This window comes from Lytechinus pictus, chromosome 9, assembly GCF_037042905.1.
Source record: "Lytechinus pictus isolate F3 Inbred chromosome 9, Lp3.0, whole genome shotgun sequence".
Lineage (NCBI taxonomy): Eukaryota > Metazoa > Echinodermata > Echinoidea > Temnopleuroida > Toxopneustidae > Lytechinus > Lytechinus pictus.
In genome coordinates, this window is record NC_087253.1 from 16,535,815 (window position 1) to 16,556,268 (window position 20,454).

A 20,454-nucleotide genomic window follows, 5' to 3' on the forward strand; every position below is an offset into this window, starting at 1 on the left:
CTACAGCAACACTAGAAACAAGGAGACAAAAGGGGCATTAGTGAGTAGAGAAGACCAATCAGGTTAGTGAAGGGGATGAAAGAAAAGGAGTAGGCAGACACAAAGGGAAGTTAGTGTAAGTAAGGCCAGTAAAAGACCTCAAGCCAAGAGGGATTAAGATAATGAGGCAGGCAACATCAAACAGGATCTTGAACAAAACAGTGATAGAGGGTATGAGGAAGAGATGAATAACAAGAGAATTAGTGAGAGGTGGGTCAAACAGGTTACAAAGAAATGCATTATAAACTGGTGCATAAGTGTGGGGAAAAAAGGAAAAGAATGGGGAACAACTGATAATGTGCAAAAGACATATAAGTGTATATGATAAAGCATTAAACAAACTAAGAGAAGAAGGTAAGTGTAAAGATGTATCTTTGAGTGATATGTATATAAATATATCCAAAAAGGAAATGTATATGAAAAATATATGTTTGTCATTTTGCCTCCGACGAAGATTCTGCTAGGATCGAAAGCTTAGGCCCCTTTTGACTTTCTACAATAAAGTTTTGCTAAATTTCACAAAACAGTTATATGCACATCCTGGTCCGTATGCAAATGAGGAGACTGATGACGTCATCCACTCACTATTTCTTGTGTATTTTATTATAGGAAATATCAAATATTTTAATTTCCTCATTGTCAAGTCAAACAACAATTAATTCCTCCATGAACATGTGGGATTAGCATTGTTTAATACTATATGGTTCAGTCAAGTTGGTCCTTAATGTCAAAATCTGTAAAAAATGAAATATTATATAATTCAAACAATAGAAAACAAAAGAAATAGTGAATGAGGGACATCATCGACCGTCTCATTTGCATGTTACTGAGTTGTGCATATCACTGTTTTGTGAAAAATAAGCAAAACTTTAAAATGTTATAACTTACTTTTTCTCTATTTATTCAAATCAACATTGTTCTGGGGAGGACTTGACCTTTAAATGTAAGTTTTACTTTAGTTACAAAGTCATTGTTCAAATTTACTATAGGTATAGCGGAATCTGACATTGACCATTCTTTATTAGCAAATATTCAACTCATTACAGTTGTTCTGGAAATTTCAAAATGTCAAAATGCTTTTGGGATGCCTCTAAATTTCTTTCTTGACAAATGGTCAGCTGCTTGCATGTGACTCCTCAAAATTAAAACTTTATAATAAAGTGTTCATAACTTTTGTTATTCTGTGATGGATTTCCATCAAACCTTTCATATCTTTTTCTCATTTTTTAAAATGTAAGTTCATTAAAATCATTGATACGAGGCTGGAATCCCTTTAAAAAAATGTTTTAATTACCATTATTTTCTTTCAGCTGAAGCAACGCTTGAATCAAGTGGATGACTTCCGCCGCCTTCAAAGTGAAGAGAAGCCCTTCTGGTGTTCTCTTCTCAAGGAATACTTTGTCGATCCTCCCTCTGTAATGGTAAGTTCAAGTATTCTTCCATTTCCAAAATCTGAATGCAATCTTTCTTTTGCTCAAGTATGCGGGAATTATGATTATGAGATTACATGTAGTTTTGGGGGTACCAAGATGAAATTTCCATTGTCAATGAGGTGATTTTATACATTGAAACATCTTCTTGCAATTATAACTGAAGAATTGTTTCAGTGATCGATTTCGAACTTGGTCCAAGTATGCATATGCTTGGAGAAGTGACAGATTTTATTAGTTTTGTGGGTCAAAGATTGGAATGGTCATTATGAACCTGAAAATATATCTTTATGGCAATGATTGAAGAACTGTTTGAGTGATCAGTGTCGTGAGGATAACCTGATGCGATTTTTGCTAAACAAGGTCAGTGGTTACAGAGGCAATTGTTTCAATATTTTAGAAGTGAGGTATGTGATATTTTCTTAATCTGGCAATGATAGCTCTAGGCATAACCTTCAAATGCATGCAGTCGAGAATCCGTCTAGTTGAGTTATAAATCCATGTTTTTTTTCTGTTCCATGTACAGATCATCGGAGAACCAAGCGGTGCGGTGGCCAAAGACATGGCCGACGAAGAGAAGCAACGAGTCGCCAGCCAAGTAGCTGCTCTCGGTGAAGAGGGATTGAAAACAAAGGCAGACATACTGGAGAAAGCCATTGAGGAGAATGAGGTAAGCTCACTGTTTGAAATATTCCCCAGGGAGTGGAGATTGTGCATAGCATGCATGATGTAATGATAAATTTGCTTAACCCTAAAAGGCCAGGGAGGGATGGGGGGGGGGGGGCGGAATCTGCCCCCCTCGACATTTTTCGCGATTAAACCGCCACGCCGCTCGCTGACTTTTTACTTCTAAGTCTCGCGCAACTTTTGACTTTTTCAAGTCTTGCGCAACTTTTAACCGCGTGGATACGCGGTTACGAAATTACGCAACATTATGTAAGTGCATGTCAGACCCTAAATTGCTCAAAAACGTGAATTCATGTACAAATCCAATGCAAATTGTGTATTTAGCCAAAATTCATAAATGTATCGTTATTTCTACTTTTACTGATTAAAATTAATTAATTTTGTCTTGTTTGTGATCAGAATTACGTCTGCAACAATTTCCATCAAAAAAACAATAAAAAACAAAAAGTAAAAAAACAAAGAAATAAGAAATTTAAAAAACAATACAATACATAAGAAAAAATTTGCGATACCAAATTTTTTTTATGTACATTTGATCAGAATCCTACAAAGAGTCTGTGAATTAAAAAATAGCAATTTTGGGGCCATAATAAGTTAATTAGAGCAAATGTTTCATTTAATGCATAAATAAGCATAATTAATTCATTAAAAAAATCTTAATTTTTCAGAAAAATTAATCATACAGCCTTGTAGATTTTATTGCACACTACCACTGTGCAAATTTTTGCGGCGCTCATGCGATCGACGGCCGAGATCTCAGGGGGGGGCAGATTCCGCCCTCCTCGGCTGTGAGATGGGTCCAAATAACCCGGCTCTTTAAGCATTAAATCAAAAGCAGACATACTGGAGAAAGCAAATGAGGAGAATGAGGTAAGCTCACTGTTTGAATTATCCCCTAGGGAATGTAGAGTGTGCATAACATGCATGTTGTAATGATAAATTTGCTTAAATCAAAAGCAGACATACTGGAGAAAGCCAATGAACAGAATGAGGTAAGATCACTGTTTGAATTACTCCCCAGGGAGTGGAGATTGTGTAGGGACAGTGATTTTCCGTTTCTAAAAATTGCCTTTTCCGTTTCAGAAAATCTCAATTTCCGTTTCAGCATGTCTGAAAACGGAAATTCCGTTTCCCCATAGACTTTGTGTACATGTATGAAAAAGTGACAATTCCGTCTACATAGAATACCAATACGCAATGTCAAAATGCTAGCGCTGGTCAAAATTTGCATCTACCAAAGTACTAACATCGCTTTAAAATCCACTTTAATCAAAGAGATTCGAGCTCAAAAACTATTTAGAGAAACATAATCAACATTAATAAATCCTCACCTTTCATATTATTAGCATTATTTTATGGTTAAATGAGATTTTATCACTGATTTGGGGACTTTTCGGATATGGTTTTGATCAGTCGACGACCTATCACCTATCCGCCATTTTTTATTTGTTGAATCACCGTGATCATGATATTATGACCGAACGCAGAGGGCAGCAACACACGGCCGTATTCTGCCTTATATGCGGACGTGAGTGTAAACTAATTTAGATACGATCGAGGGGCTTGAGTGTAGTTACGATGTGTTGATTGTCATGATTGTTGTAGCAAAGTGAGATTGTGTTTCTTCCAGTTGATATTCATATTTTGTTGAGGATTTGGGATTAATTTCTGTTGATATTTTGTGCATTTTGAGAAAAAACATGTTTTCTGTGATTTTCCGTTTGAAAAGCCACTTTCCGTTTCAAAAGGCCAATTCCGAATTCCGTCCGTTTACGGCGATCGCGGAAAATCACTGTCCCTAATTGTGCATGGCATGAATGGTGTAACAATAAACTTGCTTAAATCAAAAGCGGACATACTGGAGAAAGCCATGAGGAGAATGGGGTAAGCTCATTGCTTTAATGATTCCCCAGTGAGTGTAGAGTGTGCATAACATGCAAGGTGTAATGATACATTTGTTTTGAGCTTAAAGATGTGATATAGGAATATTTTTCTCTTTGCCATTATGGCATCTACAACGAAAACCTTGATTTTGATGTAAATCAAAATCAATTCTGTATTTTTGTATTTATGTACATTTTGGAGGAAAAAGAGGTGTTTTACCATCCCACCAATCTCTCTTCACGAAACAAAAATGCCATATCTTTTTCTCCACAGAAAGAAGCACCTCCCGAGCTACTGACCAAACTCCCCATCCCAGACACAGGATCCATCCAATTTCATCCATTCCAACGCTACAGCAACCTCCAGGGTGGGGCCGGTGATACTGGTCTGGATCTCCAGTCACTACCCTTTACCTTTCAGCTGGATGATATCCACACAAACTTTGTCAAGGTAAGACATTTTTTTCTTCATGACTACGTAGTATTTATTTAGATGCTTGGATGTTAGCAACTTATAACAGTTGTCTGTGAAAAGCAATATTTTTTCAGATATATACTTAATTACACAAAGAGCTGCACAGCTTTTATGAGGTCTACTTTATTCTGGTTTGTGCTCAAATTGACAACATTTATTGTTTTTCTATTCATTTCCATACTTTGAAAAAAGTAAATATGGATTTACCCGAATCAAAATGAATGATAATAACAAAACGTTAACCAATAAGAAACGCATTTTCATGGTCTTGTATTGGCAATATCCAGAAAGGTAGCTTGGCATTTCCATACAGTATGTATATCTGACATTTAAATTTTCTGTTAGAACTTCCTGAAATGATGTCCCTCATTATATTTGTAAGTTCGTATGTCAAGTGCTCTCAAATTATTATGGCTTGAGCAGCTCTTGAAGTGAAGTTAGAATGGAGAAATATTGGGCCGGATGAACCAATATAAGTATGATTGTATTTTTTACCCAATTGTTTCCTAGCTCTCAGTTCTGTTGGATACATCCAAGCTAGATGCAACTCTGAAGCCGTACCTTCCTCTTTATCTGGAATTATTGTTTGAATCTCCCATCACTAGGGATGGAGGTAAGTGGTTCCCTATATTGGCTGAGGAAGGAGGTGAGGTGAGGGGGGGGGGCAAAATGTTGCATGTTGTTACATAACCCTTTTAGGAGAGGGTCATTGTTTGTTATTGATAATGCCTATTCTTTTTCATAACATAGGGGGAGAGTTTTGCTTTCTTGAGAGAACATTTTGTATTTTTACTTTTCTTCGCAAAACAATGCCTGCAAAAAAATGAAGAAATCAGTCAAGTCAAGTTTTGGAATGTGTACTCTCAAACTTCTAAAATGTGTTGTATTTGATGATAATTATTGCCCCTTCTTTTTCATAAGAGAGGGGAGGAATTATGCTTTCTTGAGAGGACCTTTTTTATTATTTAAGTTATACTTGTCTAAAAAAAATAATTTACAACAAAAAATTGTCAAGTTTTGGAGTGTGCACTCTCATACTTCATTGTCCTCAATCTTTTGACTTAGACTAATGATCAAATTGAAATGCATACACTTTCAATTGCATTCTGTTCAAATCCAAGTCAAAAAGTGCTCATTGAGACTGAAAACAACAAAATATTCCTGGCAAGTTGAGCAATCTGTAAAAGATGTACCTGTGGGAGGAGAAGAGTTTTTTTTTTTTTGGGGGGGGGGGTGTCATTTTGTTGTCTATGATATTACTGTCAAGGATATCAATGATGATAAAAATTAGCATTGTTGAGAGCGTTGTTGAATCAGTCGGTAATGCGTCTGAACGTCGAACCAAAGATCGTGGGTTCGAGCCCACCCCGGGCGGATGACTGAAGCCAGTGCGTTGTGTGTAAACGTCTCTCCCATGTTTCATAGATGCAGGCTATGTTACATTGGAAAACACTCCGTCCCTCGGATAGGACGTTAAATGGAGGCCCCGTGTAGAGGAGAATCACCACCTTTGCACGTTAAGAACCCACTGCACTATTCGTATAAGAGTAGGGGGAAACCCCGGTGTAGTGGTCCACCTGCACTCCCCCCAATCAGTTATATCGGGAGGAGAGACCTATGGGTCATAGTGATTCAGTTCGCTTTTCGTCTCCCAGGCACAAGTGACGCCAAACAAATAATAATAATAATAATTGTGGGTAACAAGTTGATTGGAGCTATTGTGACAGGTTGTTGAGCCTACCAATACACAGAATGGTGAAAAAGGGAAAATAATACACCGTGGTCAAGAGGGGAAGGGATGAAGAATATCCACATGTGCATACCCCATTGATACTGGTGCATTGTTATATAACAATTTTCATTTTCCTCTTTGTCGATTGTAGCTGTGGTATCTCACGAGGATGTGATCACTCAGTTAGCGGCTGATACACTAGCCACCAGATCATCGCTTGGGATCAGGGGTAGCAGGTTCAGATGTGGAAAGTTTTCACAGGTTGCTAGTATTGTCATCAAGGTGAGTTGATTGTACAGTAAGAATGATTTTAGCGTTAAAGGATAAAGGATTCCATTGACCCTATAGACCTGGTTTTTTTTTTCATTCATGTTTTATTTGCCTATAGGCCATAGGCTGTGTCTTACATTTGCAGCAGTCTTCCGTCCCGTTTTAATGGTGGAAAAAGTATTTTAGTTATTGTTCCAAAGCAACTACGGATGATTCAAGTGCAAATTGTGCAGATCAATTAAACCTCTTTTACAGCTCCAAGGTTAATCACAACTTTCGATCCGAGTTTATAAACCCAAGTTTAGATACAGACCATTTTGGTCATGTCTTACAAAGAGTGGCAATTTATCCAGTCTATTACAACTATGGAAAGCATAAAATGCAAACATCCATTCAAATTGTACATTCATCATTGTCTTGATAAATCGGTTTGCTCCTCTTTGTTTCCAATGGAAAAGAGGTACATTTCAAATATAATTATGACATTGACGGATTTCCAGAGTTGAGATTGATCAGATCAATCGCAACTCTTCTAAGTACGGAAGCTATAATTTTTGTTTGAGTTTTCTCAAATTTTCATCCTTACCGTAGGTGGAAGAGGAGAAATACAGCAAGGGCGTGCAGTGGCTTCAGGAAATTCTGTTCCAGGTTCAGTTCACCGCCGACAGGATCAAGATTGTCGCTCAGAAGATGATCAACGATGTCGCCAAGCTCAAGAGAGACGGCAGGACGTTGGCGCTCACGGTTCTCAGGGATATCAATTATTCACCAGGTTAGGTCCTTTATTCTAACTACTGCACCTGCTATAATCATGATGATGATACAGAGATGATGCAGTGATGATGATGAAGATGATGATGATGATAATGATGATGATGATGATGATGATGATGATGATGATGATGATGATGATGATGATGATGATGATGATGAAGATGATGATAGTGATGATGATGATGATAGTGATGATGATGATGATGATGATGATGATGATGATGAAGATGATGATAGTGATGATGATGATGATGATGATGATGATGATGATGATGATGATGATGATGATGATGATGATGGTGATGATGAAGGTGGTGATGGGGTGATGATGAAGATAAGATAATAGTGGTGTTGGTGATGCAGCTTGAGATGAATTATGCTGCTGTTTATGATCTGGTGCTAATTGATACAATTCTTCTGATGATAATTATTTTCTTTCTTTATCTTACAGAGAGTAATCACCACGTTGCCTCCATGATCAGACAGCAGACATTCCTAAACAAGCTACTAGATCAACTCGGCCAAGACCCATCAACTGTAAGTTCACATCCCTGTCTGTCTTTCTGTCCACTTCAGTGTCAAAGCATATCTCAAGATGGTGTGTCTAGTAGCTTGTCTCAGCATTGGCCGATTCTTGGTACAATTGTATTTGTATTTGACTCTCTCTCTCTCTGTCTTAGGGATCATTGTGTTGGTCGGTCTTGTCTGAGACTGCCTCTGACCCAACATTGATGATAAAGAGCATTTAAAGGTGCAGATTACATAGTTGCTCATTCAGTGGCTCAGTGTATATTACCCTAACTTTAGTTTCAGTTCCTGAAGATGCTTGATGCCTTCAAGGAATTCATCCTCCTGGGTACCCATTCACCTCACCTGGGTTGAGTGCAGCAAAGTATGGATCAATTTCTTGCTGAGGGAAATTACGCCTTGGGTCAAACCCACGACCCTTTGTTGCAAAGGCGAGAGTCGGAATCACTAGACCACAATGGTCATTGAAAAAGCGATGAATTACCGTAATTATGAGGGTTTGAAAAACAAGCATTTTGCATGATTTGAAATAAAAATCTTAAAAACTAACAGAATGAAGTTGCAGCAAACTATTATTTCCTGAGAAAGTCTTTAAAATAAAGGTTAATTGTCATTCTATTATCATAGATCTAGAGTTAGTACATTTCCATAATTAAACTTAGTGAAATCGTAAAATGTTAGCTGAAAACTGACACTTATGATCACTAACACAGAAAAGCATATGTGGTACAGTGTATTCATAATTGCTTGAAAAAATACATTTGATGGAGTTCCTTGTTTGTTTTGCTCATTCCTCAGCAATTACACATTTTCTTCCAGAGTCCTTTGGCACATATTTTTATTTATTTATGCAAATACGTTGATCTCTGTATTGGATTCTGATAGAAGCCATTGAGATTGTTACCACAACCGGCATTTCTCTTTAATCAAACAAGGCCATGTAAAAGTCATTTCAGCAGTGACAATCAAGTTGCCTTTTAAATAATTAGCTTCATCATATTCACCAACCCAACAGGTCATCAAGAACCTCAATTCTCTCCGTGACCTCTTGACCTCATCTTCAAACGTCAGAATCCATATGGCAGCCAACATGAAGAAACTGTCAAATCCTCAATCTCCATGGCAACAGTACTTCATCGAGAAAGGAGTGAAGGCAGCAGAAAAGAGGTAACATTTTTTTTTTCAGAAATGTTTTTCTTTGTTTGGAATGGTAGTAAGGCCATTAAAAGAAATCTGTATTTTGGGCGAAACGGGAAAAGTTATGTTCGGTCTGGTCCTAGATCTTATTTCTTTTGTGCACGTGCATGACACACCTATAATGGAGATCGAGGGTTGGTCAGACACAGTTGACTTCTGCTCACAATGGGTGATTTCAAGTTCAGTGTTGACCTCTTGGTGTTGGTGTACAGTTAGGTCAATTTTTACACGATTATAACACCAAACACAAAATGAAGATGGTCCCGAAAAGTCACTCACTAGTTGTTGAGATGTCAATAATGTGATCTGGATCAGTTTTACAAACTCTGAATAAGTTTTGGAGCTAGGGGAAGAAATCAAAATTTCAACACCAAGGCCAACACCGAACTTGAAATCACCCAATGTGGACAACCTTCTTCAGCAGTGCTGAATGCAATCAAGGAATTCATCCTGCCAGAGACCTACAGTATTCAACTCATCGTAGTATCCGTAGTACTTAATAGTAGTATTAGGAGAAGCTCATACTATTGGAACAAATGAAGTTATGTTAAATATAGTGTAGCTCACCATGATATACGTGTCTCAAGTTCCGTCTCGTTATTAATTTAAAAATCAATTGATCTTGATTCAGCTCTGAGGGTCCCCAGCTGTCCTTACAACTGAGAGACAAAACCTTATCTAAGCCAAACGGTCAGATTGTTGGTGTGGGTTCCGTTGAGTCGGCTTTCTTTGTCGCAACCGTCCCTTGTGTTGACAGCTGTGCGCACCCCGATCTACCGGCTGTGATGGTCTACATGGAGTGCCTTTGTGCTCTGGAGGTAAAGTTGAGGATATGATGATGATGATGAGGAGGAGGGGGAGGAGAAAGAGGAGGGGGAGGGGGTAGGAGGAGGGGAGAGGAGGAGGGGAGAGGAGGAGGGTGAGGAGGGGGGGGGGAAGGACGAGGAGGAGGAGGTGGGGGAGGAGGAGGAGAGAGGAAGAGGAGGAGGAGGATAGGAAGGGGAGGAGGAGAGAGGTGGAGGAGGAGGAGAGGAAGGTGGTGGTGTTGATGATGGTGATTAGAATAATTGGACTAATTATGATTAAAATTAATATAATGGTAACAAGGACAATGATGAAAGTAATCTTGATGATGTTGCAGATAAAAATAGTGGTAGCGATAGTAGGGATGATGGTAATAATATTTGGGAGGAAGATTACAATGAATATAAGGTTGATGATTTGGAAAATTCTGTTCATGGTCATCATGACTGTTCTTTACTGCTGTTGCTTATGGAGAGCAATACTTCTAGTACAACTCATTCCTCCAGCCAAACACAGAATATGCCCTTGATTCAAATATATCCATCTTGTATGATTTTCAGGGTCCTATGTGGCGTCAGATCAGAGGTCTAGGTTTCGCCTATCATTACAGCATGTACATCCGACCGGAGGAAGGCTTGATGTACTTCCAGCTCTACAAGTGCACCCATGTGGTCTCCGCGTACAAACAAGCCAAGGAAATTGTGGTATGTATATATAGCTAGTCAACTTTGTTTACAGGTTACTTCAGGTGGAAGAAGGTATTAAAATTGCTAAAGTAAAATTAAATGAAGTTATGGCAATTCTAGATTTTATATTTGTTAGCTTTTTACCTCTGTAGGCCATTACATTCCATCATAACAATGCATGAGCGAGTTGACGATTTCAATTCCAGTGTTTTTTTTTATTTGGAGACTTGAAATTACATTCATTCAAATTTTCTTCCGTAAGAATGTAAAAAAAAGGTGATGATAATTGGAGAATCAGTTTTCTTGTAATTTGTTTCATTACAAGGGAGAGACGTGCATGAAAATAAATGAATTACTTAAGATTTCCTGAAATGGAGAAAAAATTGTATTGGTTAAATAAAAATATTGTAGCTTGAGCAATTGTATTGCTTAAATAAAAATATTATAGCTTGAGCACATTGTGTCGTGAAATAAAAATGGGGGTCAGATTTGCTAACAGTATGATTATTTGATGGTAGTGTTTCTATTTGTGTGTTTAGGAGGGATATCTCTCTGGAAAGACAGAGTTCCACCCCGGTCAAGTTGAGACAGCGATAAGCAGTGTCTTGTATGAGATCATTGAGAGAGAAGAGACCGTTGCCTCTACTTCTAACGAATCCATGATGAATTATCTCAGAGGGGTGGACCAGCATTACAACAGGTAGGTGATAATAATAGGCATTTATATAGCGCCATCTATCTAGAAATGATCTTCTATTATTACCCCAGCTTCAGCTCTAACTGCCTTCCAGCCTCGGTGCATTCAAGGACTATTCTTGCTTGGTACCCATTCAGCTCACCTGGATACCCATTCAGTCAAACTATTATTATTATTACCCCAGCTTTAGCCCGAGCTGCCTTCCATCCTCACTCCTCAGTGCATTTTAAGATTATTCCTGCTGGGTACCCATTCAGCTCACCTTGGTTGAGTGCAGCACAATGTGGATAAATGTCTTGAGGAAGGAAAACATGTCTTGGTTTGGATTTGAATCCACGCCCCTATAGACCACGACGCCCCTACAATACTGTATGGTAAATTGCCACTAAGTCTACTTGTCCGTAATATCATGAGACAAATTTGATAGCTTGTACTAATTGTTTCCTTTCTCATAACTATAACTGTAATTGTAATTTTGCTCATGATGCCCACACCCATTTCCAGAATACAAAATATACCATGACGCTCGAGGATCTGGCTAAAGCTATTCACATCGGAGGAACATCAATAATACCCTTATCAGGGTTTGGTATTGCTGCAATATGCCTGTCAGTTTGTAGTGCGGTCCCTTATGTTGTTCCTTGTGTTAGAAAAGAAAAGCAAATGGTAATGAAATGAATGAAGTATCAAGTAACTCTGAATTACTGAAATTAATCTTTGTTGTTCTAAATAAGCATTCTGACATTTGATAAATACTTTAGGACTACTTCCATCCATTTACTCACCAAAATTAAATTTCTATACCAGAAGTTGAGCTTCGCTATTTTACCTCTAAGAGTTATTTCTCAAACTCTAAACTTTCTTTATCCATATCATAGGGAGCTACTGCAGAAGATCTCAAAAGTGACCATAGAAGACTTGAAACGAGTCGGACAAAAGTACTTCAGCCTGCTCTTTGACCCTGCCAAGGCGAATTGCGCCCTCTGTTGTCAGTCGTCGAAGGTGGATGAAATCAAGGAAAGCTTCAAAGCGTAAGTGTGTTATGGAAACTGAGCTCCTTTCAATAGAGTACCAAAAGGAATGCTTCCTAGGCCCCGTCTTACAAAGAGTTGCGATTGATCCAATCAACCACAACTATGGAAAGCCAGCAACGTCAACATCCGAAATACAAGTTTGTTTCGAATATTTTCTAGGTATGATGTATATTCATATTTTTCTTGAAAATTTGGTGTTCTTATCTTTGTTAACGAAGGATATTGTGCACATATCCTGAAGAAAATATTATGACATTGATGGATTTCCATATACTTGAAGTTGATCGGATCAATCGTAACTTTTTGTAAGACGGGGCCCTGATCAACCTTACCTATGTGGAAATCCATCAATGTCATGATTTATTTCTACAGGAAATATGTTCAGAGCACACTGAAAGGTCAAGAAACAATGAATGTATAAAGTATACATCATATCTAGGAAACATTGTCAGCAAACATGCATTTTAGATGTAGACATTGCTGGCTTTCCATAGTTGAAGTTGATTTGATCAATCGCAAGTCTTTGTTAGTCGGGACCGTGGTATCACATTGCAATTTGCTCCACATTTTTTTTAAAGACTGCTACACATAATTTCCTTTGTGTTGCAATTTGCGTTAAATTGGACTGTACAGGAGATAATTGGACGCTCTTCTCCAACAACTGGAAATGCTAATCAAATTTGAGAAGTAACATTATCCCCTGCTCAAGTTGATGAAAAATCAGGAACAGAAAATGAGTCACAAAGAAGTGGAGACATTTTCATCAGATAGGCATAATTTGTTATCTTTCAATGATTTTTTAATAGAGATACTTCACACAAAAAAAAATATACATCACATATACTGTATATATGTATGTATGTATATGTATACATGTATATATATATATATATATATATATCTTTTTACATCTGCAGTTATGGCGAATTATACATTCCAAGAAAACAAAGCAAGAATAAAAGACAAAAACAAACAACAACAACACAAATATAGCTAGTTTCGGGTGCACAAACCAGAACATCTAGAAAAATTGTTGAACAAAACTACATTCAGTAACTGAATGACACGGCCTCAATTTTTTTTTCTCAAAATGGCCCATAACTTATAAGAATGAATTCTGCATACTTCATTCTTATCAGATAAGCATGATGATGTAGATGATAGTAATAATAATGATGATAATAAAAATAATAACTGGATTTGTCAGGGGGTTACAAAGCACTGCTATTCATCCGGGCTTTATCTGCACTGCCCAAATAGATGCTCAAAAGCATTCAAGGAATAAGGAATTTCTTCCTATCAGGTATCCATTCACCTCACTTGGGTTGAGTGCAGCACAATGTTGATAAATTTCTTGCTGAAGAAAAACATGCCATGGCTTGGGGAAAAAACAAACAACATGTTTATTTTTCTGTCCACTTCCTGTTAAGAGAGAGGAAATGATCAGTTGATGGTAATAAGATCGTCTGAATTTTCTTTTATTTTTGGTCTCTCTCTCTTTCTTTGTTTCCTCAGATTCAACCGTAATCTGACAATTATGGCTTCGCTTGAAGAAGGTCTACAATGATGTCTTAGGTTTCCATGACAACAGCTGAAGATTCTCTGACAATTGATTGCTCGTAGATTCTGTGACAGTAGTATGTAATTGCTCATAGACTGATATTTTCTTCCTGTGAAGATAGACCCTTGAAATAAATGACATGTTGATCGCATTGTTTCTTGAAAATGAGGAGTAGTTTGTTTGCTTGGATATATTTTTTGCAAAGATGGCTGCAAAGGATATAGTTGATATTTCACAGACAACCTACCCAGCTCAAATTGGTGTACAGTTATACAAAATCAGTTTGATCTGCTCCGCAGAGCATTTTAGGACTTGTCAGACTTTTTAGCCAAAAAATTATGTTTAATCGGTTCCATGACATTTGCTCTTGCGACAGTTGCTCCGCTCTAAATTCCACACACTAATCAAATGACCTACTTCCACCCTGGGTTTAACACTATACCCTACCATAACCTAACCCTGGTTAAACCTAACATGAAACCCTATTGCAACCCTAACCCTACATCTTAGACGAAATAAAGCCCGGAGCAATTGTTGCAAGAGCAAATGTCCTGACACTGTTTTATCTGACAGTTACCATAGTAACTGTGCTTCTCAGCCAATCAAATTCAAGGAAAGTTCTTAGATCTGACAACTTATCAGACAAAAACTGTTGATGAACTGCTCCCCGGGAATATCTTACTTGATATTCGGTGGAACATTTTAAGCAGAGTTTGCTAGTGATTTTCACTAACATGTGTTATAAGCTATTGAAATCCTTGCTTCTGATTGGCTGAGACATAACTAGCCATTGAAAGTCACAGACAAAACTGTTTGGGAAACACTCCCCTGGCTATTATTATGAATGTGATACAATGGTACTTAATGGTACTTGTACTTTTAATTGAAAATGCAGTTTGTATTAAAAATTCAAGCAGATATACTAGTACTTGAAATAAGAAACAGGCAGGAATTATGAACACGTTATTGATTTCAAGGGCCTAGTTAGAGTTGTTTCATTTTCAATGTCCAGTAATTTTCACCACTTGTGAAATTGAACAGTTTCATAGGAATCTGTGCCTTTTATGGCAAATCATGTATGTACATGAAGTAATATTAGTTAGTATTTATGCACAATAGCATATCTCTCAAAGAGATAGATATATAACTCGGCAAAATGCTGCATTTTTTTTTCATTTATGATTTCCTGTTTTCATAAAAAAAAATAGCCAAAAATGAGGTTGTGTTAAAACATAAATGCACGTCCTTCGTTGTTCATGTATTTTGTATTTATTCCAAGCAGTGGCCTTTCACCTTTGTCGTTATTTCTAATTTATTCAAGCATAATATGCATGTGGCATGTCTTGATGTAAAATCAAATTGAATCTGTCGGCAAGATGTTGTTTTCAGTGCGTTTTTTTTTTATTGTTTGTTGTTAGCAATATACTGTTAAAAGAAATATGATTATAAAGAATTGGGATGTAAATGAGTCGTTCTATGTACATGTAACTAGAGACAAGTGGGAAATTGCAATCAACCTGCGTTCAATTTCAAATCAAGCCCAAGTCTCACATTAGAGTGTATTTAGAAATACAAGAGAGTTGAGTAGCAATTTAAGGCGAATCAACTACAAATTTGTGTTTATTCAATGGATTTGCGCATGATTTTGGGTGTTACTCTACATTTACAATTGAACGTAAGTTTCTTCTACTCCCATACAAAGAGCTTGATATTTCAAGCTCGAACAATTAAAATGAATTTTTTCTTGTTAAGCTAGGTTTTTGCTTAGAATGCATAAGTCTTAGTTCTTCATCACCTTCTACTTTTCTGACAATCATAATTTGTTCAAATTACAGTCAAATTTATACTTGTCATGCAAGTCGCTCAATATCTTAACCCTAAATAGACTGGGCTATTTCAACGCCTAAGAAGACTGGGGGGGGGGCTGATTCAACCCCCCCTTATGATCTCTGCCGTTGACCGCGCGATCGCGACTAAAATTGGCACGTACGTTACCCATGGCATTATCTACAAAACTATAATATCAAATTCTGCAAAAAATCTCATTGCTCATTAATTATGCTAATTTATGCATAAAATCATAAGTTTGCTCTAATTAATAAAATAATGCCCCTAAAATGCTCATTTTTGTTTCACATACTCTAGATAGGCATCTGATCAAATTTTTTTTTTTTTTAATTCAACATCACATTTATTTTCTTATGTATTCTATTGTTTTCTTAATTTCTTATGTATTTCCTTGTTTTTTTACTTTTTTTTTTAATTGTTTTTTTCAATGGAAATTGTCAGGGACTTTATTTTGACCATAAAAAAGATAAAATCAATTGATATTAAGCAGTAAAAGGAAAAATAATGATACATATATAAATTTTGGCTAAAAGCACTATTTGCATTGGATTTGTACACAAATTCACGTTTTTGAGTAATTTTTGGTCTGCATGCACTTACGAAATGTTGCGTAATTTCAGAACCGCGTACCTGGGGGTCACAATTTTGGTCTCAAAAGTTGCGCGAGACTTGAAAGTAAAAAATCAGCGAGCGACGTGGTCAAAAAATTTTGCACGGCAGATTTATCGCGAAAAATGTTGAGGGGGGGGGGCTGAATCAGCCCCCCCAGTCTTTTTAGGGTTAAGAGTCTAATTTTCATATTATACATGGCAATCGACTTGAAAATGAACTCTAGTAATTTTTTGTGTAATTGGGGCAGATTTTTTCAAATGAAAATATGGTGGAAGGACAGGAAAGTTATTCTTAGTTTCATATGAGTCATTACGAATTATAGAGAAACATATAGTGGACTTTAACTTGTAAGTTTATTTTTATATCAGTCTACTCGTTCTGAAGCATAAAAGTGAATAAGTATCTGTTTTCCAGTGATTGTGATATACTTAGTAATATTGATTTTCTTTCTCACTTTATAATCATGCATTATTTTGATAATGTACTGCATCATAGCTAGTAAATATATGCTGAAATATTAGCAGAGAAGGAAAAAGTAACCAAGTCAAGTAGCGTTTGTCATTTCAGTCTATACTGATATGATGATGGTTATATTATTTCAATTATCAGTGATGTCGATGATGTTTAGTGAAATTTGTACACATTTATACATGTTTTCTCCTATGCATATAATTGCGGCTGAAAATACTTACTACTGAGATCGTTTTGATTATGAATCGTGTTATCAGTCTTTCAAGAAATGATTCTACTTAAATTCCGTGATACCTGTTTTGCTATAGGCGTTTGGATGTTGCTTATGTTTGACACATTGCATTGTGCAATTTAGATGTGTTTGATAAAGTCTTGTAGGCATGGACGTTTGTAATCTTTTTTGCGTGAGCTATACACTGTCATCCTTAAGTAGATGGTTCTCTGTTTATTGTTCTGCTGTTTTATTTATTTGTATTTCTGAGAATAATGGAACACCTTGATAGCCATAGCCTTATATTTTCATTTTGTATATTTTATTATTTATGTGCCCAATAATCCAGACCTGCCAACCAGTACGTTTTAGCCGTATTTAGTACGTTTTTGCAACCAAAATACGGCAGTACGTTTTTTCTTTGAAAAATGTATTTTTTTTTTTTTACTAAATCGTAATTTATTGAGAAAAATAATCTCTATATGTCTCTATTTCATAAAACGTACACAAATATGGTTATTAGATCAATGTAATTTCAGGTAACTTGTTTTTTTTTTCAATCATTTTGTTAAAACCAGGGTGAGATATACACATGTTTTAATGGGTTTTTTTTCATCTGCAAGAGCAGTGCGCACTTTAGCTTACATGCAGCTTGAGCGCCGCGATGAGCGAGTGCGCCAAGCATTTTAATATGAAATACACTTTTTTTGGGAAAAATACAGTTTTTTTTATCACAGAATACAGTTTTTCATTCCCAGAGGTTGGCAGGTCTGAATAATCTTCATAATGGAAGGATTGGATAATAATAATATAGGATTTGTATAGCGCACGTATCCACCTTGCTAGGTGCTCAAGGCACTCCTATATTACCCCTGCTAAGCTACATGTAGTCTACCGATTCTGGTGCGCACAGCTTTTTGAGGAATTACTTCCTGCCGTTTCCATATATTACTCTGCCTCATTTAATATACGTAAATAGCAAAGCTTAGCTGAGACATTCTGAAATATTCTTTAATCACATTATAATAATAATGAAAAATAAATGAGAGCAAAGCACATAACTCCATTACTCATGATATAGTGGTAAAGGTGTCGGGCTAGAGTTAAGACTCGTTCGACACTGCACTGATGTTAAGGCACTGGTTCGATTCTCACTCATTAGTTGATGACATTGATGATAGAATTTATTCCATTGAAAATATACAGACTTGAAATTTTAAAAATGATTAAATGTTCACTCTGTCCGGCAGATTCAATGCTGACTTGGCATAACAACCAGTTGGCCTTTTGAATATTTATTCTTAAATGAATAGACCTATGTAGTGTACATGTATCATTTAACATTAAACTGGGCAAGTAATATATTATTTTTAATTTTGATGGATGAAAGTAACAACCAAAAGCCTTAATACTAACCTTTAATAACTCCATTCATTTGGGCATCTAGCAAGTGTGAAATAATAAAGATAAGAAATAGACTTGATGTTTGGGGGCAAAGTAACATTTTGCGTATTTGATGAGACTCTGCCATAAGAAATAGTAACAACTGAGACCCTAAATGCAAACCTTGAATAACTCCATTTATTTGTGCCTCTAGCAAGTGTAAATAGCATTGACTTATAAAGATAAGAAATTGACTAGATGTTTGGGGTCAAAGTAACCTTTTGCGTATTCGATGAAACTCGGCCATAAAAAAATAGATTTTTATGATATTGAAATTATTTTCATTCCGATTTCTGATCTGAAGGATACAATATACCCATTGCATCAACTCATGCCAAGAAATATTGGCCATATCAAACTCTAAAATTTATTTACTTCTTTTCAAAATATGCACCCTGTCTATGCAATATTTTGCTTTTAAACAAGGCCCATTTTAATGAAATAGTATGCACTTTGTTGCTTATCTCCAACGTGGCACAAGCAGTGATTACTGGAGTGTGGTTCACCAAGAGCTGGGCCCCGTCTTACAAAGAGTTACGATTGATCCGATCAATCGCAACTATGAACGGTCAGCAACATCAACATGTATTATACAAGTTTGTTCAAAATATTTTCTATTCATTCATGTATATTCACGCATTACTTTCGTGAAAATTCACTGTGCTTCTCTTTGTTTACAAAGGACATTGTGCAAATTTCCCATAGAAAAAAATTATGACACTGATGGATTTCCATAGAGTTACGATTGATTGGATCATTGGATCAATCGTATATCTTTGTAAGACAGGGCCCTGAAATCATTTGCAAGAGAAAATGAAATTGTTTTTATGATATATGATTGGAAGATTCGGCACATGAACCAGTCATATTGGTATGATAAGAAAGGTATCTGGTAAAAATTATTATATTCTGGAGCCCGTAACACAAAGCTTAGCAATGATCGTAGAACAAATTTTCATGATTGTTTACAATGTACGTTCATTCGTAAAAATTAAGCGTATGATCAGTAACTACGCTTTGTGTTATGGAGCCCTGGGCCCAGTTACATAGGGCTTAGCAATCGACCATGGGCCGATTTCAACAATTTGCAATGAATATTGTGTATGATCATTCATAATAATCAGCCCCTCAAATCGCTAAGTATTATGTAACAGGGTCCAGAAACAAAATGTAAAGATTAAAAAAAAAAAAAAAAGCCCATCAAATTTGAGGGGGTCTACAGGTCCACTTTCGGAAGTATATGAACCAAGAGCATTAACCCATCGCTGACTGGAACCGACTGAACCCTGTATTAAAGTCTATGGGAAGTACAGAAGTTGGGAGTCAAGGTGATATGAAGAAACAACCTTGAAGTTTGAAAAAGTCATGATTTCTTGTGACAAGGAAAGTAAAGAACATGTTTTTTTTCTGTGCCTTTTGTACACTTGAGTCTCTACGTTGTGTGTGAATGTCATTCTAATAAAATAGCATTAAGAAATACAAGATTAATATGCTTTGTTGTTTGTTGGCGTGCCATTTAGGGAGGTCAACTTTATTTTTTAGACGCTTGGACGAGTATGGGTACCTTGTCAGTCCCCTCACACTCCCCCGGCCATTACTGGTTGGTTTTTTGGTGATACCACTGATCTGTATATATATATATATATACAGGTCAGAGAAATATATAGCAAGTTCCCGTTGCTGATTTGTCAACATATGGGTCCGCTGTTAAATAAATCTTTTTATAAGCTGCAAATGACTTTATACATGAATGAAGACCCTATCTTTGGCTAAATAGCTGCCCCCTGTAACATCCGACCTCTCAGTGGGATCACTATCACCCGACTAACAATAATAACATCGCAGACGGTTTCTTTATATGATAACATTTCACTTGTATAATCTGTTTTCCTGCGTATAACACTTTTAACAATATCCGTGGCACTATTATCGCTAGTCTAATTCGTAGACACTACACCCCCAATTTTTCTTTTTTTTCGACAAAGTTGTAGAGTGAATTTAGGGTGTTTGTCATTCCATTGCTTTGTTGAATTTACAGCAGAGCAATTTTTGGTGGAACAAATGTTATGGAA

The 20,454-nt window shown here is 36.6% G+C and overlaps 1 protein-coding gene across 1 annotated transcript in view; it reads left to right on the top strand.

Moving 5' to 3' along the window:
* Positions 1-19,870, top strand: part of LOC129268202 (uncharacterized protein C05D11.1-like) — a 29,592-nt gene extending 9,722 nt beyond the window's left edge. Inside the window, exons 9-21 of the mRNA XM_064104815.1 lie at positions 1,350-1,460; positions 1,996-2,139; positions 4,314-4,490; positions 5,025-5,127; positions 6,398-6,528; positions 7,108-7,288; positions 7,742-7,827; positions 8,834-8,985; positions 9,647-9,833; positions 10,380-10,523; positions 11,045-11,205; positions 12,081-12,233; positions 13,752-19,870. Coding sequence (XP_063960885.1) covers positions 1,350-1,460; positions 1,996-2,139; positions 4,314-4,490; positions 5,025-5,127; positions 6,398-6,528; positions 7,108-7,288; positions 7,742-7,827; positions 8,834-8,985; positions 9,647-9,833; positions 10,380-10,523; positions 11,045-11,205; positions 12,081-12,233; positions 13,752-13,803 — 1,782 coding nt within the window. The 3' untranslated portion in view covers positions 13,804-19,870. The remainder of the gene's footprint in view (positions 1-1,349; positions 1,461-1,995; positions 2,140-4,313; positions 4,491-5,024; positions 5,128-6,397; positions 6,529-7,107; positions 7,289-7,741; positions 7,828-8,833; positions 8,986-9,646; positions 9,834-10,379; positions 10,524-11,044; positions 11,206-12,080; positions 12,234-13,751) is intronic.
* The last annotated feature ends 584 nt before the right edge of the window (positions 19,871-20,454 follow it).